The sequence below is a fragment of the Rhincodon typus genome, chromosome 1 (genome assembly GCF_021869965.1).
Source record: "Rhincodon typus isolate 14 chromosome 1, sRhiTyp1.1, whole genome shotgun sequence".
In the NCBI taxonomy this organism is placed as follows: domain Eukaryota; kingdom Metazoa; phylum Chordata; class Chondrichthyes; order Orectolobiformes; family Rhincodontidae; genus Rhincodon; species Rhincodon typus.
Window position 1 is genome coordinate 114,253,486 of NC_063332.1, and position 26,334 is coordinate 114,279,819.

At 41.0% G+C, this 26,334-nt stretch overlaps 1 protein-coding gene across 1 annotated transcript in view; it reads left to right on the forward strand.

Moving 5' to 3' along the window:
• prss12 (serine protease 12) overlaps nucleotides 1-26,334 on the forward strand; it is a 142,820-nt gene that overhangs the window by 111,626 nt on the left and 4,860 nt on the right. The window contains exons 11-13 of the mRNA XM_048604917.1: nucleotides 3,055-3,133; nucleotides 4,641-4,763; nucleotides 24,153-24,433. Coding sequence (XP_048460874.1) covers nucleotides 3,055-3,133; nucleotides 4,641-4,763; nucleotides 24,153-24,433 — 483 coding nt within the window. The remainder of the gene's footprint in view (nucleotides 1-3,054; nucleotides 3,134-4,640; nucleotides 4,764-24,152; nucleotides 24,434-26,334) is intronic.

Below are 26,334 nucleotides of genomic sequence, written 5' to 3' on the forward strand. Positions count from 1 at the left end.
CACACACACACACACACACACACACACACACACACACACACACACACAGAAAAAATAGATTTTATGGAAGGAAAACTGGGCAATCAACCTTGTTGGTGTCTGTTTGCAAGAATTACTGAGACACTTTTTGAGCTGATCAGAATGCTATGTCTCAGTCTTACTTTTTCAGATGCTTTCACTGGTGTTCAGAGATATAGGGTGGCTGGTTCACACTTATCAAAGGCCTCTGATTTTTAAGTAAAAGTCACAGCTTACTGTAATGCTGAAGGGAAAATAAATTGGTTTTCTTCAGGCTTAAAGTCAATTTTACTGAAGAGAACAGAGAGAGTTCCTGAGCTGGTAGAGGTCTGATAGTATCTTATTCTACCTGAGAACCAATCACATAATTGTTGACAACCACAGGACCTTTGTCATTGATAACTGGTCATTGGTCCACAGACCAATCAGCTACTTGTGGCCTGCCGAATCTCCATTTGTACATGGAGATTCAGGTTCAGCTACATTTCAACAACTGCTTGAACAGGAAGCTGTGTAAGTGGCACTTACAATGAGAGTCAGGTCACTTGCTTTTAAACATTGCAGTAATCCTTCAGCAATTCGTGGTTTTAAAACAGTTCTGTTCATATTGTAGTGTACAATCAAAACAAAATAACATAGATTTACACTATAAATGTTAACTTCAGGAAAAGTGCTTGTGGAGAGACATTGTATAAGTTATTGGTTCTAAAAATGTTAATGTTGGAGATGGCATTAAGCTGTACCCAATATGATGGTGTCACTTGAGTGTGGAATATCAGAACATCTTAGGATTTTGTTGGGTGAGGACCTATATCTACAGGTCTTCCAATGGTCTTAGTAACAATGTCTTTCTGTAACTTGTACCAGATTGCTACCATGAAATAAATTGATCTTACATAAGATAAGAGTCTTTTCTCATTCAGAAACATTGGTGATTTTCCTTGGCCACGGTAAACTAACTAAGCCCTTAGGACCAACCAAGCAAGGTAATGGCAAAGTATTCCAATAATCCAATAGTGATTGGCATCGTAGCACATAAAATACCCCATGCTTTCCTGGCTTTGCTGTAAATATCAGACCCAAATGTACAGATTTTAAAACAGAGTTCTTTTCTGACTTTTACTTATGTATTTTAAATTGTGGACACATGAAGAACTAAGGTTTTCAATTAATCCTTTTCATCAGGAAAGAGATATTAGAATTTCAGCTCTGTTCCAATATTCTCCTGTCTCTCCAGCTTTGTTTGTTTTTGACAAAAATAACGGACTTGGCCTCAGCTGATCCTCCAACTCAGTACCTTGCCCCTGCTTTCTCCCCTCAGGCCATAGACTGATTTGTAAAGGACTTCCAAATGATGATCTGGAGGCTGTGGTAATTCTAATTTTCAAAACGTTTGAAAAACCTTGAAAGAGTTCTTCATGTTGAGGTATCCTCTCTCTCTCTCTCTCTCTCCCTCTCTCACTCTCTCTCCATCACTTACTTTGGCAGTCTGACATTTTCATCACTGCTGGAGGATCATTGGTCAACCATCCCCAGTTTAAGGCCTTCAATTAAAAATTAGAGCTTCAACATTTGTTTTGCTGTAAGTGCATGAGAAGCAATTAGAGAGCTTTGTAGTTGTATGAGGTCTTGTTATGAGTCAGTAAGACAAAACCTTTTGGCATTATTTATTGGCTATACTTGGTAATTAGAAATTTTATATTAATCTTGTAGTAATAAAAACATTTCTAATATCTTAAATCACACCATGTGATTATAGTTATAATTCCATGTGCTTTTATTGGTCTTAATCTCCTTTTTTTAATCTGATGTTAAAACTGCACATTGTTACAGTCAAAATCATGTACTAAATTATTATGTTTATGAACAAGAAGCTTCTGGATTTGATTTCGAATTTGTGCTGAGGTAAAGGTTCTTAGCTGAAACAGCAGTTAAGTTACTGCCATGAATTTGTCTGATTAGAATTTTAACAATAGTTTTGGCAGTTTACTGTTTTCTGGTACATTCTCCACAGCAATACCTCTTCCAAAGTCCAATTTCCAACCAGTCAACACCCTCTTCTTATAAAGTATAAGTTGTTGCTCCTTTTGGATTTGGTATTCTTGAAACTCTGTCCTGATGAGTGCAATTCAAAACACTGCAACAGCATGTCCTTTTTTCCAGCAGTACTCAAGTTTTGAACTGCATTCGAGATGGCGGTGGCAATGTAGGAGGTGTCCGGAGTTTGTATCCATATGCTCCCACTCCCACTCACCAGGCTGACCGCAATTTTCTTTATTCTTTTTTGCTTTGGTTTGTTTCTTCGTTTCTCTTGTATCGAAGTTCACCTTTTTTTGTGTTTCTGCGGCTGCGGTGGAGGAAGGAGTTTGTGAGGGCCTGCTGTAGCAGCAGCAGCAGTAGCATGGTGAATCCGGATTCCTCGTGGCCATAGTGGCCGCAGCTTCCTTGAAGTCTTCATCATCTGTGGGTCCCTCCTAGTGGTTTCAGTGGTGGCTACGGTGGTGATGGTTTAGTGGTTCTGGTTCATTCCTCCTGGCTGTGGCGGCAATATGGCAGCTTTGGGCAGCAACTGAAGTGGCGACTGGTTTGTGCGACGGCTTCAGTGTTGGCAACTTGGTGGGTCCGGTTTGTCCCTCCTTGCTATGGTGGTGATGCTAAGGCTTTGACGGTGGCAGCTTAGTGGGTCCAGTCCGGAAATCGTTGCTTTGGTAGCCTCAGGCCGGCTTCAGCGGCAGTGTCCCATAGCCATTTCAGAAACCCAGGGGGTGTGGAGGGAAGAAAAGATGAACTTTGACCTAACCTTGTCTCAATTATTTCTTTTTATTATTACAGTAACTAAAATGGTGCCAAATTGTGGCGACTTTTGCACAACACACTGCATTTTCAGAAATACAAGTGACAATAAATTACTATTCTATTCTCCCAAGTGACCAACACATGAAAATTATTATAGGGATTTTTAACATTTTTCAAATCTTTGATAAACAGCATTCCAAAATGTATAACTTCGGGTGCTATTGCTTTTAATTTCTTTAGGGCCCACGTCTCCTCTCTGTGGCTTACGATTACTGAACCAACGGCAGAAACGGATCATTGGTGGGAAAAATTCTTTACGGTCAGTAAGTATATTATGGCCAAAAGGATTTTCTTTCCTAGGAAATCATTAACTGGGTAACTTTAATGTAAACTACCATTCCTGTCAGAGCGCATTAACTAGGGGTGTTAGACAATATGCATAAATTGTTGGTTTGTTATCTCAGTTCACCTAGCCACATTGTAAAGCATGGGTTAAGTTGTTGTTCTTCAGAAATTTCTGAAGAAGGGTCTAGGCCCGAAACGTCAGCCTTCCTTCTCCTCTGATGCTGCTTGCCCTGCTGTGTTCATCCAGCCCTACACCTTGTTATCTCAGATTCTCCAGCATCTGCAGTTCCTGCTATCTCTGAAACAGTTAAGACCCAGTGTCCTGAATTCAATGGAAAAATCAAAGCAAGTATTTGTCTCTGATACCTATACTGTGATAACGCTGGGCAGTTTATGTCTGCTATGATCAAGTGTAAAGAAGAGCAGATATGGTTCTGCTGGCCTTCATGGATGAATAACTTTGCATTTAGTACACAGAACACTACCCCATGGAATAGTTTTGTTCTCTGCTTTTGGAGACAAGACTGTCACCAATGGATAAACATAAATATATTTTGCTGAATGCCAGAGGTAACATTTTGTTCCCAGGGTAGGTAGAGCTCTCAGTGAAGCCATGTAGGATAATAAGGTTGTTTAAATAGTGTTGGTCCCTTTGGAATTGTTCCTAACATTGAGGAGGATGTTGTGTCTCTTTGGGAACAAAGAAAAATGGCATGCGCCATGTTTAAATAAGTTGTTTTGAATTTGCCAAAAAGGTTTAAGCCCCATTCTGCGGTCATGTGCAGATTATCTGAACTGACAGTACCGAGGGAGTGCTGCCCCAGTCAGAGGTGCCGCCTTTTGGATCAAGCCAAGCTCTCATCTGCTGTCTAAGGTGGATTTAAAAGATCCCATGGAATTATTTCAAAAGAAAAGTGTGTGAGATTTCCCCTGGCCGAAACTTATCCCCCAGACGACATCAATAAAATATTGGATTATCTACTCATTACCTTCTGGTTGTTTGTTGGACCATATGTGTACAAATTGACTGGCCTCTGTCCTCTGATATTACAGAGATGACAAAAATATTTTTTGATTCAAAGTGTTTTGGAATATCTTGTGACTGTAAAAAGGGTTTTGGAACTCAAGTTCTTTTTCTTTAGTTCTTGGAATCGACCTAAGATTTCAGAGTGCTGACAGCATATTGTGGATTGCTACTGCAATGCAAATGGCTTGAGAGTTGAAAAACAATACGTCGTGTAATAAACATTATTGTATGTAGCTCCTCAGTTTAGTAGATAATGAAAGTATATTTGAAACACAGTAAACCTCTGGCTTTTAGCTGCCAAAACAGCAACAGGCAAGTTCTTAAAAGATATCTGCCAGGTCACGATTTTCTGCTGGTCTGTGTATTGTGCAAGCTCCTTAGCTGTATTTGTTAGACCTCTGCTTATGTGCGCTGAATAATGTCTTTTTAATGTTTGGCTTCCTGCCTTACATAGGGGCGGGTGGCCTTGGCAAGCAGCCATCCGGCTGAGAACATCCCATGGAGATGGGAGATTACTGTGCGGTGCCACTCTCATTGACAGCTGTTGGGTCCTCACTGCAGCTCACTGCTTTAAAAGGTCAGTCTTTTTAATTGGAATAATTTAATTAACATAATTGAAAAAAGATCATTATCTTTTTCCCTGGAGGATTATATCATAGTCTAGTGCCGTTTTACTACAATTGGTTTCTAATGGCTCGATGCAGGTCACTTATACGTGATTAATTCTTGCAGGTGGAACTCTATAAATCTGTCAGATAATTCAGAGTTAATGGAGTTTTTAGTCGTGACAATCTGAAGACTATGCATTTTTTTGAGTTTTCTCAAAGACTTTGCTTGCAACCTTCTTTTTCAGCTGGTAGATATTTTGTAATATAACTGGCCAATAATGGATATGCCTTCTCACTCAGTTGAAAACAGCTATAATGAGGATGAGCTGTGTGGACTGTGTGGAATTGTGTGACGCAGCACTGAGGGCTTAATCTGATTCACAATTGAAAGGATGCTGAGTGTATCCAGTAGATACTTTCACATTACTTGATGGCCATAATTGAAGTAGTGTAACTTTAGGGCAGACGTCATGACTTTATACATGTAAATCTGTTCACAGGGATTCTAAGAAGTTGGGAACAATTGCGTATGATTGCATTGGATGAAAAATGGGGAAAGTTGTTGTCAGAAAAAGGAAGCTACTGACTACCTTTGGAGTACAACCACAGAACTCCTGTCTGGCTGAACTCCATGTAAAACCAGTTGGCAAGTTATCCCAGGCCTGTTCACTGTAAAGGTATTGGTGTCAGTCTGAAAGCTGCAGTGTAACTGCACCTGAAACAATAAAAACTAACTGTTTGGCTGAACTAGATGTATAGAACAGTTGGGAACAAAATGAAGCATTTCAAGTGGGAGAAACAGAGTTAATTGGTGTCTTATTAGTAGCTTTTTGTCAGTAAAAAGACAATTTGAGAGAATGTGTGTCAGGATTTGTCTGGCCATAGACAATGGGGACAAACCACTATAATTTATATATCTCCCTTCTTGAAGATAGTTACAGTTATCTCATTAATGGAATCGCAGGGGAGTATCCTAAATCTCTAGGATAAGTGCATGGAGTCTTGATGTGAGCAGTAGTCAACCAGCTTTGAAGACCTTGGCTGAAATGCCATCAGAATCGCAGGCTACTGTGGATCATGCTCCAAAATTCTGAAAATCCAATAAACTTCTTCACGTTTCTGGAACTGTTTCATAATGGTGTAATTGGAACTGTCTGGAGTTGGAGATCTGAAATAGAGGCCTGCAAAAGTAGGCTTTCTGACAGCCTCCAAACCAGTCTAGCTGACAGTAGTCATTCACCGCATCAAAGATCAACTCCTATCTGGTGTGAGTATTAAAATACCCTCAAGATAGAAAACACTTGCACTTCAGTTGCCTCTGTGCCAAAACAAAGCTGACAACTGTAGACATTACACAGCCTACAATTTGTGAGTGACATTCTACAAAAGATTTACAGGCCACTCTCAATCTCTTCAATTCTACATACAAACAACTCTGTTTGTATTTGCACACTGGCAAAACAACACCCATATATCAGCCCACACCTGGTGAACCAAATATTTCACCTCCTATAGACGTTAGACTCAAAATGCTAGAGCTTTATTGAGTATAGTCCTTACAGTTCTCCATGAGGCTGGTGGGTTCAATGCATTATTGACTGTAGTTGCGGTAGCATTGCTTCTCAGATAACACATTTACCTTTCTTCTTTTGCCAATGATTGGGCTTTCTATTAGCCTTGCAGCTTGATCCCTGTGTGAGATATTTATTTCTGTCTGTGAACTGATGTGGCCATCCACAGCTCTCGCGTTTGAAATTTAAAAATTAAAATTAAATTTAAAGTTAAATTAAAAGTTTACATTTTTCTGGCTTTATTTTTAACTCTTGTTAAGGGAATATCAACAGGTTCACTTGGTTCCTACCTCAGGCTATGAAAATCAGTAGGTCAAAGATTTGACCTCAGCTGGAGGTGAATGCTGGAATTTTTCAAAAATTTTGTCTGAGTTTTGATGGTTAAAAGCTATTACCTCTCTCTCTTCTGCCCACATAAGGATATAAATGAACCTTTCCTCCTTGCTGGTATTTTCTTATTCTTTCATGTGATGTAGATGTCACGAGTAAGCTCAGCACTTTTTGCTCATATCTAATTACCTTTGAACTTCAGTGGTTTATGGGGCATTTCAGAAAGGAGTTAAAAGTCAGCCATTTGCTGTGCATCTGGAGTCAGGTCTAGGCTGGACCAGGTAACAACAGCAGATTTCGCTCCCTTAAGAACAGTTGTGAACAAGGTGGATAATCACCATGTTGAAAAAAAAACACAATAAAAATGTCAAATGTGACATACTGGTCAGACTCATCTTGTACACTTCAAAACAAAGGACCAGTACAGTAACTTTCAAGTATTACTGTTTTGTTTTCTCTTTAGGATATAGTAGTTTCTTCATCATAATGAGTGTGACTAGTTTTTAGTGCCACTTTTCTTCATTAATTGAATCTAAATTTCATTAGTGGGTGTGATGCGATTTGAGGTGCCTTATTGGGGTTCTTTTGTACTATTAGCTTGCCGACGTTACCAACAGAGTTGCATCACCCTCTGAAGGCTTTTTGAGAGTCAATCTGCACTTTTATAGAGTCATATGGTTCAACTTCTCAAAGGCTTCCATGATTTCATCAGCCTCCCAAATAATTACAGAATCGAGCAGCGTGTTTATTCTGCAAGGGTAGCTTTTTCAGTTTTGAACAGTTCGTTTAAGTTTTTCTACCTCTAATACAAGTTGACTTTTCTCAATCTAATTCCATGTTAAAAACTATTCAGTGTTTGAATCTTAAAATGAGACATTTGCTGCCACCATGTTTTAACTTCTGCCTCCCAAAAACTTTAAATCATCATAGACTCAAAATGTTGGAACTTTGTTGAGTTTAATTCATTCAATTCACTTTGTGGCAGGAAGACTGAATTGCTTCTCAGTGACTGACTGCAGATTAGTAGTAATTGTGGCACCTTGGATGTTAATTTTCAAAACAATTAGTGCCTAGTTCTTCCCTAATTCTTTACAAATTATATCAATAAAGATGATACAGCATGTTGAGGGAATGGTTTAACATAGAAACATAATAAATTGGAGCAGGAATAGGCCATTTGGTCCTTCATGGCTACTCTACCATTCAATGTGATAGAGATATAGAACTGTACCTCATGGAATCAGACCCTTCAGTCCGACTCATACATGCTGCCCAGGTATCCAAAATTAATCTAGTCCCATTTGCTAGCATTTGGCCCATATATCTCTAAAACCTTCCTATTCATATACCCATCCAGATGCCGTTTAAATATTGTAATTGTACCAGCCTCCACCTCCACTTCCTCTGGCAGCTCATTCCATGCACACACTACCCTCTGCGTGAAAAAGATGCCCCTTCGGTCCCTTTTAAATCTCCCCCCTCTCACCTTAAACCTATGTCATCTAGTTTTGGACCTCCCTACCCTGGGGAAAAGATCATGATTTTATAAACCTCTATAAGGTCACCCCTCAGCCTCCAAATCTATAGGGAAAATAGCCCCAGTATATTCAGCCCAAGGTGTAGAGCTGGATGAACACAGCAGGCCAAGCAGCATCACATCGGGCCCGAAACGTCAGCCTACCTGCTCCTGTGATGCTGCTTGGCCTGCTGTGTTCATCCAGCTCTACACCTTGTTATCTCAGATTTTCCAGCATCTGCAGTTCCTACTATCTCTCTCCAGTATATTCAGCCTCTGCCTTTAGCTCAAACCATCCAACCCCAGCAAAATCCTTGTAAATAAAACCAAAAGAACTGCAGATGCTGTAAATCAGAAACAAAAACAGAAATTGCTGGAAAAGGTCAGCAGGTCAAGCAGTATATGTGAAGAGAAATCAGAGTTAATATTTTGGGTCTGGTGACCCTTGCACAGAACAGTTCTGAGGAGTTTCACAAGTTTCACAACATCTTTCCTATATCAGGGAGACCAGAATTGAATGTAGTATTCCAAAAATGGCTTAACCAATGTCCTATACAGCTGCAACATGACCTCCCAACTCCTGTACCCAATGCACTGACCAATAAATGCAAGTGTATCAAATACCTTCTTCACTATCTTTCTACCTGTGACCCTACTTTTAAGATACTATGAACCTGTACTCCAAGGTCCCTTTGTTCCCCAGGATCTTACCATTAAGTGTATAAGTCCTGCCTTGAATTGCCTTTCCAAAATGCAGCACCTCACATTTATCTAAATTAAACTCCATCTGGCACTCCTCGGCCTACTGCCCCATCTGATCAAGGTCCAGTTATACTCTGAGGTAATCTTCTTAGCTGTTCACTACATCACCAATTTTGGTGTCATCTGCAAATTTACTAACCTCACCTCCTATGTTCACATCAAAATCATTTATATAAATGACAAAAAGTAGTGGACCCAGCACCGATCCTTGTGGCACACCGCTAGTCACAGGCCTCCAGTCTGTAAAGCAACTTTCCATCACCACCCTCTGTCTTGTACCTTCAATGATCATGGCTGATCATAAAATTCAGTAACTTGGGCCTGCCATCTTCCCATGATCACTTTTACCCTAAGAGCTATATCAAACTCCTTCTTGAAATCATTCAATGTTTTGGCCTCAACTGCTTTCAATGGCAGAAACTTCTACTCACCGGTGTCTGGGTGAAGAAATTCTTCTTCATCTCAGTCCTAAATGGCCTACCTTAATAAAGAATAGGCCATTCTAAGCTCTGTAGCAGGGGCATAAGAATGTAAATGTAAGGAAGTCCTGGTATGGAACACTTTATAGGACCTAACTGGAGTACTGCATCCTGCTTGGGGAGCCACAGTTTAGCAAAGATGTGAACATATTAGACAGTGTGCAGAAAAGATTCATGAGAATGGTTCTAGGATTGAGGAACTTCAGTTACATAGAAATTTTGGGAAAGCTGAGGCTGTCTTCCTTAGAGGAGATTGAAAGGAGGTTTGATAGACGTAGTCAAAATCATGACAGACTAGACAGGGAAATGATGCTTCATTGGTAGAAGTACTGAAAATAATAAAATGAACAAATGGAATGTAATTGGCAAAATAAGCAATAGTGACATGAGGAAAATCTTACTTTATGCAGTGAGTGGTTAGGATTTGGAGTGCACTGCCTCAGAGTGTGGGGAGTCAGGGTCAATTAAGGCGTTCAACACAGTATTGGAATTATCTGAAAGAGAAGAATAAATTAGGGCTACTGACAGAATACAGGAGAGCAGCACCATAAGAGCTAGCACAGACACAACAAGCCAAATGGTTTCCTTCCGGGCTGTAACAATTCCATGACTCTATATTGGGCAGAATCTTACATTTTTTGGATAGTTGTATCAAGCTTTTTAGATTTTTTTTTCACGACGAGGCTTTGTGGATTTACTCACCAACTATCTACCCTAACTCTATGGCATCCCTCTCATCCAATTCTAGCCCCATCTTACCACACTATTCCTGGAGTAACTCACCACTTCCAGGATATCCTGCATTGGACTGGGATCCTTGTCACTGGCTGCAGACATATCGTGAATGAATCAGAAAATGTCATGAGGGTTCTTAGAGGTTGGTACATGTCATGTGTCAATGTTCATAGACATGGGGTGAGTGTGGGCGATGCCCATGGTGTGTGCCCTGAGATATTATTGCATGGTTGCTAACATGGAGATAATTCAGAGCAAGGGATGAGCTAAAGGTGCCAAGCACCTGCTCTGACTTCCATGTCAAATTCTCATTGGCGAACTTGCTTGGCATATTTGATAAGTTAGATAGTTTGAATGTTAATAAGGTGAATTGTGCTGTTAATAAGGCATTTAACAAGCAATAATCCCCCTTAACTGGCAACTCACCATTGTCTAGTGAGAAACTCACCTCGCCACTTGGCAGATAGATAAAAAGATGCACCAAGACACTCCTGATGTCAAAAACTGCCAATACTGGAATCCAGGTAGACAAACAAGAGGCTAGAAGTACAGAGCAAGCCAGGCAGCATCTGAAGGGAAGGAGCAGTCAACGTTTCGGAGATTACCCTTCTTCAAGATTCGGAGTATGGGGAGTCAGGATCAATTGAGGCATTCCTGATGTCAAGATAGGCCTTGCGCATTTCTACCGCAAACCTTGCTACAGCCCACTTTTCTCAGACTGTGATAGAATTTTGTCCAACAACTCTGTCACTGGGCATTCTTCTCCTTTGTATATTGTGCTCTTAAAGGGATCAGTCGTCAGCAATGGTTGAAATAAAGGCAAGGGCTGAAGTACATAATCAGATTTTAGAATTTGGAATTTGAGTCAAGCTGTCACTTGCTTGGTGCATGGGCCTCACTGACTGACTAGTTATAGACCTCCTAAAAAGGCAGGAGGCCAGCAAAGTTCAAGTGAGTGGGTCACTGCAAGACTTTTAAACCCAGTTTCCACCAGGTGGCAGGGCAAGTGTCAGGCTGCAATTAAAATCAGAGTTAGTGCAATTCTTAACTGCCCAGTCCATTACAGAATTAGCAGTAGTAGGTCACTGAATGTTTGGTCTTCTAATTATTCGTCTTCATTACAAACTAAAGTACCTAGGATGAATATACTCTCATTTCTTTCCAGTTCTGCACAAAGTATGAAATTTCTGTGGAGATATTTGGATATTTTGGCTAATGCAATTGGCACAAAGTGCAAATAAATCATGACGTGTAAATGCATATCCTTGTATTGTAAGCAGCATATGTTTTATATATTACGGGGCTTGGAATGAAGTAGCAGAGATCAGACTTCAATTTACGAACTGCGATGTAAAAGGAACATCATGTGTACATCACAGATACAGCAAAATAATGGGGGAATTCTTTGTTCTAATGGCTTTTGTAAAAACCAAATGCAGCACCGTTTTGCAAGTTGACCAGTGATTTTCAGGGAAGGACAGTGGCTTCAATATTCACAATCCTGCAGAGATTGTATTGGAGGTGGGACCGAGAGCAAAATGGGAGAATCATTGTGTCAGGGTAGGCAGCAGTGCAATCCCTTCTTGGCGTGATTTTGCTGGAGGCAAGGTCTGATTAGTTCTAACTATCTACATGTATGCAGCTAAATAAGATTAATTAAGGCCCCATTGGGAACACATTTGTGATAGTACAAAACAATTGGGTCTCCTGCTAAGGCCAAAGCCAGTTCTTGCCTGTATGTAGCCTCCTGATAACAGACCTAGGAGTTAGTGAGGTCTCATGTCATTTCTTTCTGTACCCGTCCCCCATGGAGCTGTGAATGCCAGCAGGCAACAGTTGCCACTTCAACAGTCCTGGAGATAGGGTCCACCTTGATAGCATGGAAACTGTAATTTAATTTATTTTGTACTCTTAAAGTTTTTCAGAGAATGCCTCCATTTTAATATGCCCTCAGGATCCCCTCCTCTGCTGGTGGTGCCACCTGCTGGACAATGCTGTAGGCCCTCCTTTTGTCACTCGCTGTCCTAATTAGGGATATGCCTTTGGGTCAGCAAGGACAAGATGGGCTGAATGTTTTGTGCTGTATCATTTCTAGGTTCTATGATGACTTATTAATGGGCTGCTTCCAGGTAGGTTGCAATTGACATTCCCTCCCACAATTACCTGGATTCCCGCCCCAGAGTTGTCATTGGGGTTCCCTGTGATCTCAGCAAAGTTCAGCCCAATGTGAGAATTTCACAATTTCACTGTCCTGGCACAGACCTTAGCTGCAGAGAATACTAAGTCAGAAAAATATGAAGAATGTGCACTTGAATCCCTAATCCAGTCTCACAGTAGGTTAAGTATTCACTCTGCAAACCCAGACTCAGAAGGCTGAATCATACCTATCGCTATCTAAGTGTGAGTTGCACTGAGCTTCAGTCTGGAACTGCCCTACATGAATCCTGACATTTGCCCTGAGTGTGGCAGATGGAGAAAATTAGCATCAGAGATAGTAGGAACTGCAGATGCTGGAGAATCTGAGATAACAAGGAAGAGATAATGAGAGATTTGCAGTGGGAGAGAGATCCACTGAGGTTTTTCCGGAGGGAGGAGGGTATCTTCTTCAGGGTAGGCATCCTTAGAAGAGGATGACATTACGAGAGAGTTGCAATGGGAGAGAGATCCACTGAGGTTTTTCCGGAGGGAGGAGGGTAACTTCTTCAGGGTAGGCATCTTTAGAAGAGGGGTCTAGGCCCAAAATGTCAGCCTTCCTGCTCCTCTGATGCTGCTTGGCCTGCTGTGTTCATCCAGCTCTACACCTTGTTATCTGAGAAAATTAGCATCCTGCTTTGTAGAGAGCAAGCTGGTACAGGGGGTGGTGCAGATGCAGGATGACCACTACCCATAGGACTGGCAGTGGAGGCCACAATGCCATGCCATGCCAACCTGGTGTGAGGTTGCTTCCTAGGCAGTGCAGTCTTCTCCATCTAGAAAAATCCATAGCAATGTGGGAAGAGGGTCAATGATCTTTTCCGCTCTGCCAGCATAAGTGCCACCACCTTCTCTCTGATAGCCCACACACAATTCTGTCTTGGCTCGTGCACCCATCTCCCATCCAGGTTCATGCTGTACCACTCAGTATGGCCCACTACTTGCTGTAACTCATCCTGATATCATTAATCCTCCATGCCCTGTACAGTGTCTACTCACTCACTCAGGATATCTCTCCATTTGGGCCAAAAATAACAGCTTTGTCATAGTTTTTATCTCCCTTAATATCTGTCTCATTCTCTCATGCTAGGAGGAGAAAGATATCTGGTTCCTCACCCCTAATGTGGGCATTGCCCTAACTGACCCGGTGATGAACTGGTCCTGTCCACAATTCAGGAGCATGTCCCTGAGTGCACAGTGTCGTTGCAGCACCATTGATAGTTGCCAGTGCACGGTGAAGTGATGGCCTTATGGTATTATCACTTGTTCCAGAGACCCTGCTCATGTTCTGGAGACCTGGGCTCAAATTCTGCCATGTTAGAATTTGAATTCAACAACTATCTGGAATTAGAAGTCTAATTCCATTGTCAATTGTTAGAAAAAAAAACCCATTTGGTTCACTAATGTCCTTTAGGGAAGGAAACTGCTGATGTACACATGACTCCAGACCCACAGCAATGGTGACATGAGTCAATGACTTCAGACCCACTGTCTGCTATTCTAACATGGGTCTTTTCTTTGTCTCACTTCTTTCTTGCTTTATCCATCAAACCATCCTCGGCCAGCCTTTATAATTTTTCTCTGAAACAATGAAGCATTTCTTCCTGCCAATAATTTCAGTATAATGGTTGGCATAAATTCTCACAATCCTTAGCTTAAAATTAGTAATAGGATGAATTGCACCCAAAGTATGATATTCAATTGATCTAACCTACGATCTTTGTTTTTTTTTCGCATTTTGGAAACCATTCTTGAAAGCTGTTCACTCAGTCCTGGCCTCCAGATTAGCTGGCTGAGATCAGGGATGTGTGTGAGAAACTGAAGGGTAAATGTGCACGGTTCACTCTGTATCCAACTGTGTTAATGCTGACTCATGCTGTGCCATCAGTCTGCCTACTGGGAAGGATTTCAAAAACAAACTCTATTCTGTTGCCAGGGTTGGAGGAAGAATATTATAATTTGCAAACATAAATGTATGAACGTAAAATGGCAATCTCTGTTTAATCATAATTCATCAGTCATTAATCAGCTCCTCCACATGTTGGCTCCAACATTGCAGTTTTATGGCATGTGAGAGAGGATAAAGAAGAAAAGGAGCATTTTCAAGTGACTGGGACTGTTTTCATTTATTTATGTAGCCCTCATTGTTCAGAGTATATTGTGCTTTAACTTTTAGAGGAAGACCTTACTTCTAATGAGGCAATACTGGACCATTCTGCTTTATTTCTTTGATCATGTGTAATGTTCTTGCTAGAACCACAAAATCAAAGAATGACTACAGTACAGGAGGAGGCCACTGTAGCCCACTGTATCTGTGCTGACTCTCTGGAGGAGCAATTCACCTTGAGCTACTCCCCTCCTTTTCCCTGTAGCCCTTCACATTCTTTCTTTTCAGATAACAATGCATTATTCTCCTGAATGCCTCAATTGAACCTGACTCCACCAGACAGTGCACTCCAGATCCTAACCACTCACTGAGTGAAAACAAAATTGCCTCATGTCACCATTGCTTTTTTGTGTCAATTGCCCTTAAATCTATCTCTGGTTTGTGATCCTTTCACTAGTGGGTATGGTTTGCCCCATCTACTCTATCAAGAACCTTTATGATTTTGAATGAAGTGGGTCCCCGATTTACGAATGTCTGAGTTACAAATGCTCGTACTTACAAACACAATCCCATTTATTGTTGTAATTTTAAAAACCTGACATACAAACATTTCCTGTACTTATGAAGAGCTGCTTTGCATTGTCCTGAATTGTGTTCTGACTTGTCTACAACTTGACTGACAGACTCCAGAATGGTAACCATTTACAATCTGTCTCCATTAATATCTTTTCAACCTTCTCTTCTCCAAGGAAAGCAGTGCCAACTTCTCTAATCTTTTACAGTACTAAGGTTCCTCATCCCCAAACCATTCTTGTGAATATTTTCTACATTCTCCCCAAGCTGCCAGTCTCTATGCATCTTCTCCCTTTATTTCTCTTATTTCCTTTATCAATTCCACACAGCCTTGTATAGTCAGCTTTGTTCACAATTGTATTATCCAACTACGTTTGCTAAAATGTACATTTCTCCTGCTTCACCGTCATTTCAATTTAGTCAGCCAGAGAAATCTTGATGCGTTTGTCCCACTCTTTCAAATCATGAATGTATCTTGAACTGACTCTTCTTTCAAGGCAGCCCAGGGTTCAGTTACTGTTTAACCTGCTAATCTTTGATTCCATTTTACCTGAGCTCACTCCATTCTTGAAATTGTCTTCCCCCAATTTGAAACCAGGTTTAAATTCTGTCATGGCAGATGGTGAAATTTGAATTCAATGAAGAATCTGGAAATAAGAATCTACTAATGACCATGAAACAATTGTCAATTGCTGGAAAAATGCATCTGGTACCCTTCCTTTAGGGAAGGAAATCTATCATCCTTACCTGGTTTGATCTATATGTGACTCCAGACCCACAGCAATGTAGTTGACTCTTAACTGCCCTCTGGGCAATTAGGGATGGGCAATAAATGCCTACTTGGCCTGCGATGCCCTCATCCTGTGATTGCATAAAAAGAATTATTACTCTTACTCTGAAACATTTTTTGTGTCTTTCCATAGCCAAACTAAACCTTTAGATGCAATAATCATTGTCCCTAAATATCCCCCAACTGAGACTTGGTCCACAAAATTTCCAAGAAAGAGAACCAAGAGTGCCACCTTCTTTCTGGAAACATATTGCTTTACAAAATTCTTGTCCCTTAGCTATTAATGTTACTACTATCCCAGTGCAGATTTGGATAACTACTCTATAATCATGTTTTATTTTTATTTGCTCACAGAAACTGAGATATAGAAACAAAGGACTGGAGTAGACATTTGGCCCCTTGAGTTTGCTGTATCATTCAGTATGATCATAGCTGATTCTCTATTTTAATGCCATATACATGCTTTCTCCAAATAAGCAAAAAAAACTGTCTCTCAAATGTATTCAGTGGCTTGGCCTCCACAGCTTTCACTGCTATAAGCTGTGTTCCCTCATTTTAGACAACACAACCAGGGAAGATTCCTAGACAACAAGGTGCAGGGCTGGATGAACACAGCAGGCCAAGCAGCATCATAGGAGCAGAGAGGCTGACGTTTCGGGCCTAGACCCTCTTTGCTTCTGGTCTGTCTAGCCCTGTTTGAATTTTATATGCTTCAATCAGATTCCCTCTCATCTTCCTAAGCTCTATTGAATACAGATAAATCACAGAGAATGCTGCAGAAACTCGTCAGATCTCATGATATCTGTGGATGCATCTTGTGAATAGCTAAATCAGTTGAACCATTCTCAATCTTGTAGGACAGTTCAGCTAATTGCAGCCTAGTGAACCGCATTGCACTACAGCAAATATGACCAAAACCGAATGTAATACTGCAGGTGTGATCTCACCAAGGCCCTGTATATCTGCAGTAAGACATCCCTCCTTCTGAACTGAAATCCTTTTTACAATGGAGGCCAGCTACCATTTGTCTTCCAAATTAATTGCTGCACCTCGTTGTCTACCTTCATTGACTGGTGTCTCTTTCCACATCTACACTTCCATCACCATTTAAATAATGCTCTTCCTTTCTGATTTTCGTGCTGTAGTGTATAACTTCACATTGTACTGCACCTGCCATGTGTTTCTCTTTTCTGTATCTCTGTTGTGCTGCAGACTCAAAGGCATTGCCATTGCCTGTCCCCACATTGTTGTAGCCTTTCTCTGCGGAGGTCCCCAATCCTCTGCCAACCTTATGAAGATGGAGCAACATTCCCTTCTAACAACAGGAACAGACCACAATATCGTCAAAAGTACGACAAAGTGCTTCCTGAGATTTTGCTGTAGCACAGGCTCATCGACCTTTGCCTTCAACTTGGATGCTAGGCCCATGGAGTGATACCAGTGCAGGGCCCAATGTGTAGCTGAATTTTTGTGTTCTTTTGTGAGTGATGTGCAAATGTACCTGTTTGGTCCAAAATATGCATCACATTAGCTGGCCGGACTATGTGATATGAGAACAGAATGAACTCACTTGCTTCTGGAGCATGCAGAGGATGTCCACACCAGCACCCTTCTCAGATGGAGTACCACCAAGACACACTGGCAGCTCAGCAAGCACCACAGAGGGCATTTGGGTTGAATAGCAGCGTTAATGATTCCACCTTCGTGCTCTACAGCTTCAAAATACGGAATTGTTGTGTCTTCAACTGAACCTACCAGTGGTGACTTTCAGTTGCTGGCTGCCTAGTGTCAGTCTATCCACCATAGAGGAATGAGGCAATTTACTTTCACAGATAAACTCACCTTTTTTGATGAAATAACCTGAGCCCTGGAATTTCAAAGTGATTATCATGCTTAGTACAGAACATGCTAATCTGCTAAAGTATGATCATGGCTAGGATAATGGTGTCTTGGCTCGGAACTTTATAATCAAGTAATCTTTCTCTTATTTTCTCTTCTCCCAATATACTGATATATATAATTTGGATATATTTGGTATATAAAAGAAGAGTTGTATGATCACTGTGAAGCAGAATACATAAAATAACCCACATTTTGAGTGTCAAGCCACAAATTGAGACAATGAAAGTTACAATAAATATCAAAAGCAAATAGAAACTCACATTTTATGCAACACGGCTAGTCTCAGATCTGTTATTTGTCAAAATCACGAAACTTGAACATGCCCGTGTTATCAAATGTGAGCTTTGTAAAGAGATTAGAGAAACTGGAATTGTTCTCCTTGGAGCACTGAAGACAAAAGGAAGACGTAATTCAAGTGTTAATTAATTAGGAAGCACTTTGTTGCAGAGGTAAGTAAAATCTGTTTCCACTGAAAAGTGATTCAGTAACCAAAGGATACACATTTGAGTTGATTGGCAAGGGAATCAGAGGGAAGAAGAGGAGAATTTTCTTAGGCACAGAGTTGTTATGATCGAAAATGCACTGCTTGAAAGAATGCTGGAAGCAGATCCAATAACAACTCTCAAAGGGAATTGAATATATACTTCATAAGGAAACATTTGCGGGAATATCGTGAAAGAGCAAGGGAGTTGTACTAAATAATCAGACAGTTCTTTCAAAAAGCCAACACAGCCTCAATGGACAGAATATTATCACAGTATGTTATGTGATTATCTGAAACTAGAAACAAGGGAACAATCAGAATAACAAACATGTAAAACAAAACTTTAGAGGCTGAATAAAGAATTCAGTTTATGTCAGCTCACTGTACTACCATCAGTTTTAGCTGTTTATTATCTCAGATAAATGTTTTTTTTATTCACTCTTAAGGCATGCGCATCAGCAGTGGAGGGAGTGGATGCTTGTGGATGTAATGCCAATCAAGCAGGCTGCTTTGTCCTGGATGGTGTCAAGCTTCTTGAGTGTTGTTGGAGCTGCATCATCCAGGCAAGTGGGGAGTATTCCATCACACTCCTGACTTGTGCCTTGTAGATGGTGGACAGGCTTTGGGGAGTCAGGAGGTGAGTTAATCACCACAGTATTCCTAGCTTCTAACCTGCTCTTGTCGCCACAATGCTTATGTGGTGACTCCAGTTTGGTATCTGGTCGATGTTGATAGGATGTTGTTAGTGAGGCATTCAGTGATGGTAACACCATTGAATGGCATGGGACAGTGGTTGGATTGTCTCTTATTGGAGATTGGCTGGAAAGGCAGGAAAGGCTGAGGGACTTGAGGCTGTTTTCGTTAGAGAGAAGAAGGTTAAGAGGTGACTTAATAGAGACATACAAGATGATCAGAGGATTAGATAGGGTGGACAGTGGGAGCCTTTTTCCTTGGATGGTGATGGCTAGCACCAGGGGACATAGCTTTAAATTGAGGGGTGATAGATATAGGACAGATGTCAGAGGTAGGTTCTTTAGTCAGAGAGTAGTAAGGGCGTGGAATGCCCTGCCTGCAAAAGTAGTAGACTCGCCAACTTTAAGGGCATTTAAATGGTCATTGGATAAACATATGGATGATAATGGAATAGTTTAGGTTAGATGGGCTTCAGATTGGTTTCACAGGTCAGCGCAACATCGAGGGCCGAAGGGCCTGTACTGCGCTGTAATGTTCTATGTTCTATGTCACTTACTGGCATTTGTGTGGTGTGAATGTTCTTGCCACTTGGCAACAAAGCCTGGATATCATCCAGATGTTGTTGCATTTGAACACGGACTGCTTCAGTATCTCAGGAGTCATGAATAGTGCTGAGTATTTTGCAATTATCAGTGAACATCCCCACTTCTGACCTTATGATGGAGGAAAGGTCCTGATGAAGTAGCTGAAGATAGTTGGGCCGAGGACACTACACTGTGGAACTCCGACAGATATGTCCCGGGGCTAAGATAACTGACCTCTAACAACCACAACCATCTCCTTATGTGCCAAGTTTAATTCCAACCCCAGTGGAGAGTTTGCCCCAATACCTCTTAATTCCAGTTTTGCTAGGGCTCCTTGATGCCACACTCAGTTAAATGTGGCATTACTACCAAAGGCTATCACTCTCACCTCACCTCTGGAATTCAGCTCCTTTGTCCATGTTTGAACCAAGGCTGTAATGAGATCAGGAGCTGAGTGGCGCTGGCGGAACCCAAACTGTGCGTCACTGAGCAGGTTATTGCTGAGCAGGTGCTGCTTGACACCTTCCATCACTTTACTGATGATCGAAAGTAGACTGATGGGTGGTAATTGTCCGCAATGGATTTGACCTCCTATTTGTGTACAGGATATACCCGGACAATTTTCCATGTTGCTGGGTAGATGTCAGAGTTATAACAACACTGGAAGAGCTTGGCTAGGGGAGCTGCAACTTCTGGAGCCCAAGTCTTCAATAACATTGCTGGAATGTTGTCAGGCCCCAAAGCCTTAATCCACGGCCTCCAACCATTTCTTGCTATCACGTACACTGAATTGAACTGGCTGAAGATCGGCTCTGTGATGCTGGGAATCACTGGAGGAGGCCAAGATAGATTCTCCACTTGGAACTGCTGGCTGAAAATTGCTGCGAATGCTTCAGCCTTGTCTTTAATACAAATGTGTTAGGCTTTTCCATCATTCAGGATGGATATTTGTAGAGCCATCTCCTTCAGTGATTTGTTTAATTGTCCATCACCATTCACGACTGGATGTGGCAGAAGTACAGATCTTAGATCCAATGCGTTTGTTGTAGGATCACTTATCTCTGTCCATCACTGATTGCTTACGTTGTTTAGCATATAAGTAGCCCTGTTTGGTCGCTTCACCAGGTTGACATCTTATGTTTAGGAATGCTTTGTGCAGTTCCTGGCATGCCCTCCTGCACTTTCCATTGAACCACGGTTGATCCCCTGGCTTGATGGTAAGGGTTGAAGGGGGTGATATGCCAGGCCATGTGGCTGTAGATTATATTGGAGTACAATTCTGCTGCTGTTGATGGCCAACAGTGCCTCATGGTTGCCCAGTCTTGAGTTGTTTGATCAGTTCAAAGTCTGTCCCATTTAGCACAGTGATAGTGCCTCACAACATGGAGGTTTGAAAAGGGGTGGCACGGTGGCTCAGTGGCTCAGTGGTTAGCACTGCTGCCTTACAGTGCCAGGGTCCTGGGTTCAATTCCACCCTTGGGTGACTATCTGTGTGGAGTTTGCACATTCTCCCCGTGTCTGCGTGGGTTTCCTCCAGGTGTTCCGGTTTCCTCACACAGCCCAAAGATGTGCAGGCTAAGTGGATTGGCCATGCTAAATTGCCCTTAGTGTTCAGGGATGCGTAGATTAGGTGAGTTATTGGTGGGTGGGATGCTCTGCGGGTCGGTGTGGACTTGTTGGGCTGCAGGGCCTGTTTCCACACTGTAGGGATTCTATGAATTCAGGAAGCTTTGACTCATGCAGAATATGAGCATCATTGCAGATCCCTGAGAATCTTGCACAAACATACAGAGTGATCTACTCCTGCCCACACATGGGTGATGGAGTGAAAATCATTATAATTGATTCAGTCTCCAGGATGATCTGACGATGCTCTGCTTGCTACATGTACCAGTTGATGATTCCTTAAACCAGCCAGAGCCAGAAAGCAAATACATTCAGACCTAATTTGTTGAAAAGTCGACCCAAGGGCCGGTGCTGGCCATTGTGGCATCAGTTATCTGTGAGATGCATGTCTGGGTGGGTTGAATGACTCTGAAAAACCACCTCCATGTCTCTGGAGGGGCCAAAAATGAAAAAAATTAAAGACGGTGATAATGTTCACCACTCCTGGTAAAGAGCACCTATGTGTTCAGCTCAGCAGTAAGTCTTCTTCCAGCAATCTGCAGAAGTTAGTGACCACCATAAGCCTCTTGAGGTGTTGCAGCATGGTCGTGTCTAGGAAGCTTAGCTTCTGCTCATAATTGGGAACACTGCATCCCGTGAGTTGTACCTATGTTCCCACACTCCGCTGTGGAGTAGCAGGTAGGCAATGAGAAGGCTGCTGGTGCTGTTACATATAGGAGTTGTAGATCAAATAGTATGAACATCACTGGAAACAGCCTCCACCCACAGTGGTGTAAATCATCTCCATAACATTGAAAACACACTGTCAGAACTAGTTTTCTGAACTATAGCCTTTCACCTAGGTAAGAAATGAGTGGAATCACTGCATTTAAAGGATTTTTTTTGCCCGTCAGTTATTCAGCCCTTAAATCCCATTGTACTCTTGCCTCAGTTTCCCTGACAAATTCCACAAAACCATGTACAGGAAGTTACATTTGAAATCCATGGTTAAAAAAAAGCTGTAATTAAACATTTTACATATGATAATTGACAAGCCACTTCTCCCAGAGAAGCTTTCTTCAAACAACAGAGGAATTCAGTAGGCCTTTATTGGCTCCCATCAATAGCTTAGCTAGTTGGATAGTTGGTTTGTTATGTAGAGAGATACTAATAGTGTTGGTTCAATTCCTAACTCTGTTCTGAGGAAGGGTCACTGCACTTGAAATGTTATCTCTACTTTTTCTCCACAGATTCTGCCAGATCTGCTGAGCTTTTCCAGCAAATTTTGTTCTTGTTTGTGATTTCCAGCATCTGTAGTTATTCTGTTTTTTTTGGTTCAATTTTTGCCTGGGTTAAGCTTACTGTAAAGGACTCCCCTTCTCACCTTTTCCCCTTGCCAGAGGGATAGTGACTATCAGGTTAAACCACCACCAGTTGTCTTGTGCTTGTGAGAGAGTAGTCCTATGGTCCAGTGGAGCTATGGTGAATTTACCAACCCTTTAAACTGGCTGTCCTCTCGCAAAGCCATTTACCTTTTCTGATGAAATCCCCGCAGTTATTTGGAAACTTTATATTTTACAAGAAATGAATATAATTAGGAATAAAACTCTTATTTGTACTAGATACAAAAAGGATGCTAATTTTATTTCCAATTTTCAGTCCTAGATGTTTCATCTAGAGGCATTGTGGTCTCAAAAGTATTTAATTCTTCTGTTTATTATTATCATTTATAACTTAGATTTTGACGATCTGTTACATTGGCCTTTTGCTGTGTAATTCAGATAGTAAAACTAAGTTTATTTTTATACTTGCAAATGATGCTTTCCCTCACTATTCAAATTGTAACTGTAAAAGAGTTATTGATGATAATACTGATATTTTAAGATATATGTCATTTTGCCTCAGTGAAAACATTGCTAGCCTTTTAAATTTTTTGGCAACAATTTCATATTAAAACATAATTTAGACAAGAATCCTTCTTTTGAAATTGAAAGTAGAATGATTCTTTGATAATTCTGTTGGCTTGGATTTAGTCCTGTTAAATTTGTCCTGATAGCCTCTTAAATTCATTCCAGCTCCAGCAACCATAGAATTAGAATCAAATTAGAACATTTTGAAAAAAAAGTACAATTCTCAAACTGTGATATTTCATGTGCTTTTCTTTTTACTTTCCTCTCTATACAGTGCTTAATTTGTCTAATTTAAAGCCCACTGAGTTCTGACACACAACCTTCACATATTCCTCCTTCTAAATTGAGGGATTGTGCAAAATATCCAGCGTGAACAAGAAAACGTGATTACAAATGTAAAAGAAAGTTAGGTTCTCAAACAGACTCCAATAAAGGCATAATAAATCGTCAAATTCAGACTGGGAAACCTTTTTTTTGAGAAGTATAACTGAAATCCAGGCTCTGCTCAAAATTTCCCTTTTTTGTCTTAAATTAATCTTTATGGGGGTGGGATATGCATCCTTAATTCTTCTGTTGTTCATGAAAGTTCAAATGGAGTTCAGAGCTCCAATGCAGATAATTGGAGGGAAAGACACTTTGTTAAACTGTGGTTGCAGCTGAATGGATGGACATCCTGGTTTCCCTCAATGGACTATATGTCATAAGTTCTTTTATCCTGATAACAAAAAAAAAGGCTATAATTTTAAGGAGTTGGTTGCAGCAATGTGTAAGTTCGGAACTGCTGCGTGAACATCAGTCTCCTGTGACCTACAAAGCACTGACAGGAAAACTGTCTTGATTGAGTTATAATATCAGTTTATTAGAGCCATGATCAATGGAAGAAATGGTTCATTAGGCCAACTGGCCTTTCCTTGCCACATGGTTTTTTTTTCGCTTGTTATTCAGTAATGTTTTCCAATCTGATCCTTCTAGCAAACACATTTTGATTTACTACCATTCAACAATATTATTCTTTTAACTTATTGAATATTAAGTTATTGTGATTCATTAAGCTGGCATGCATCCATGATGGGCATTCCATCAAGTGAAACTTTCTTCTTAAATTTATACTTTCTCTTTGACAGGTATGGCAACAGCACAAAAAATTATATTGTGCGTGTTGGTGATTACCACACATTAGTATCTGAGGAATATGAGGAACGTTTTGAAGTGAAGCGGATTATTATCCATAAGGGCTATAAGCCTGATGCTAATGATTATGACATTGCATTGGTGAAGCTAGAAGGACAGCAGGAACGTTGCATCAAATTCAGTGCCCATGTTCTGCCAGTATGTCTACCACGCAGGAGAGAGCAGATACAAAAAAGAGGTTCAAACTGCTACATTACTGGATGGGGTGACACAGGTATCAAATGAATATTGTGCATCTATATACCAAGCTGTAGCTATGAAGCACAATTCAATGTATAAGCATTGAACTTGGATACTTTAAGACCTTGTTTAATTGTTACTGGCTAAATAGGATTTTCAAAAACACATCAGTTTTATTTACTCGGTATTTTTATGAGTCTGTAATTAAGCAGGTACTCAGTTGTCAGAATGCCATCAAATTAAACTGGAGATAGAAAGAGCCATTCTCACACCTGTTGTGGAACCTTGTATGCCATGAGTAGTTATCTGAAAGTTGCCCATGATTTTCTAGCTAGTAGTCAGCAAATGATAGAAACATTGCATCACAATATCTGCAATGTGGTCTCAGCATTTCCACTAACACAAATGACATTCACATCACACAAGTGCCAGAAAATATCCAGTCCATGTAAGATAGTGAATCTAATCATTGACCCTTGACTTTAAATAGGATGACCATCCCTGAGCCCCCCACCATCAATATCCTGGAGGTTATCATTGACCAGAATCTGAACTGGACCAGTCATGTGAATACTGTAGCTACAAGAGCAGGGCAGAGATGAGGCACTCTGTGGTGAGTTACTCACCTCCTGACTCCCTAACACATGAATACTATCTAGAAGGCCTAAGTCAGGAGTTTGATGGAATACTGCCCTGGATAAGTGCAGCTTTAACAATAAAATCATAGGATCCCTACAGTGCAGAAAGAGGCCATTCAGCCCATCAACTCTGCATCAATCCTCCAAAGAGCCTCCCACTCAGCTCCAGCTCTCCCACCCTTTCCATATAACCCTGCATTTACCATGGCTAATCCACCTAACCTGTGCTTCCCTGGACACTACAGGGCAATTTAGTATGGCCAATCCACCTAACCTGTGGAAAGAAACCGGACCACCCAGCAGAAACCCATGCAGACATGGGGAGAGCATGCAATTCCACCCAAGTCAGTCACCCAAGGCTGGAATCAAACCCAGATTTGGGCACTGTGAGGCATCAGTGCTAGCCACTGAGCCAACATGATGCCCAAAGAAATTTGACACCATCCAGTCATAGTCAGCAAGGTATTTGTTGAAGACCAGTACCAAAGAGTTAATGTAAAAAGATTTAAAAGCAAGCATATACATTTCTATAAAAGAACTGATAGTAATAGATGGAGAAAGTTGGGGTGAGATGGGTCGAGGATGGGTCGGATCATTTTATTTCTTTCTAAATGCATTGATACTTTAATTGTACAAATTAAACTGTATAACGTTTTGGGGGTGAAATTAAATCCTATTGCAGACTGGATACAGGTAACAATACCAGTGCAGCAATAGGTTAGGACTGGTCCATAATTGATGCAGAACTAGAAAGATGTGAATGTCTATATTAAACAAAATATTAATGTCATAATATTAAATGTCTATATTAAATATTGGGCTGTTGCATCACAGACAGATGCCCTCAGCTCAATTCTTGGAGGTGGTAAGGGGCAACTGTGAGGGAGGAGTGATCAGGAGGAAAGGGGAGACAATTGAAGAAAATGGGGTCCAATCAGTAGAGAACTGAACTGACTTCAGGACAAGCAGTGGAGAGGAGGAGAGCATCACTGTTCCTCCTGACTCACATTCAGATAAATACCTTTTTGAGAAAATGTCTTTTTGGTGACAGTTTTCACTAGTGAGTGGCATGCATTAACATCCTCATTATTATGTAATCTCACCTCATTGATATGCCATTTCCCATTCTCCTATCTGCTGGATAGAAACTAGACAGTGAGAATTTCCAATGTGAAAGTGAGACAGTAACCTGGCAACTTCAGTTTGCCAGAGATAGTAGGAACTGCAGATGCTGGAGAATCCGAGACAAGAAGGTGCAGGGCTGGATGAACACAGCAGGCCAAGCAGCATCATAGGA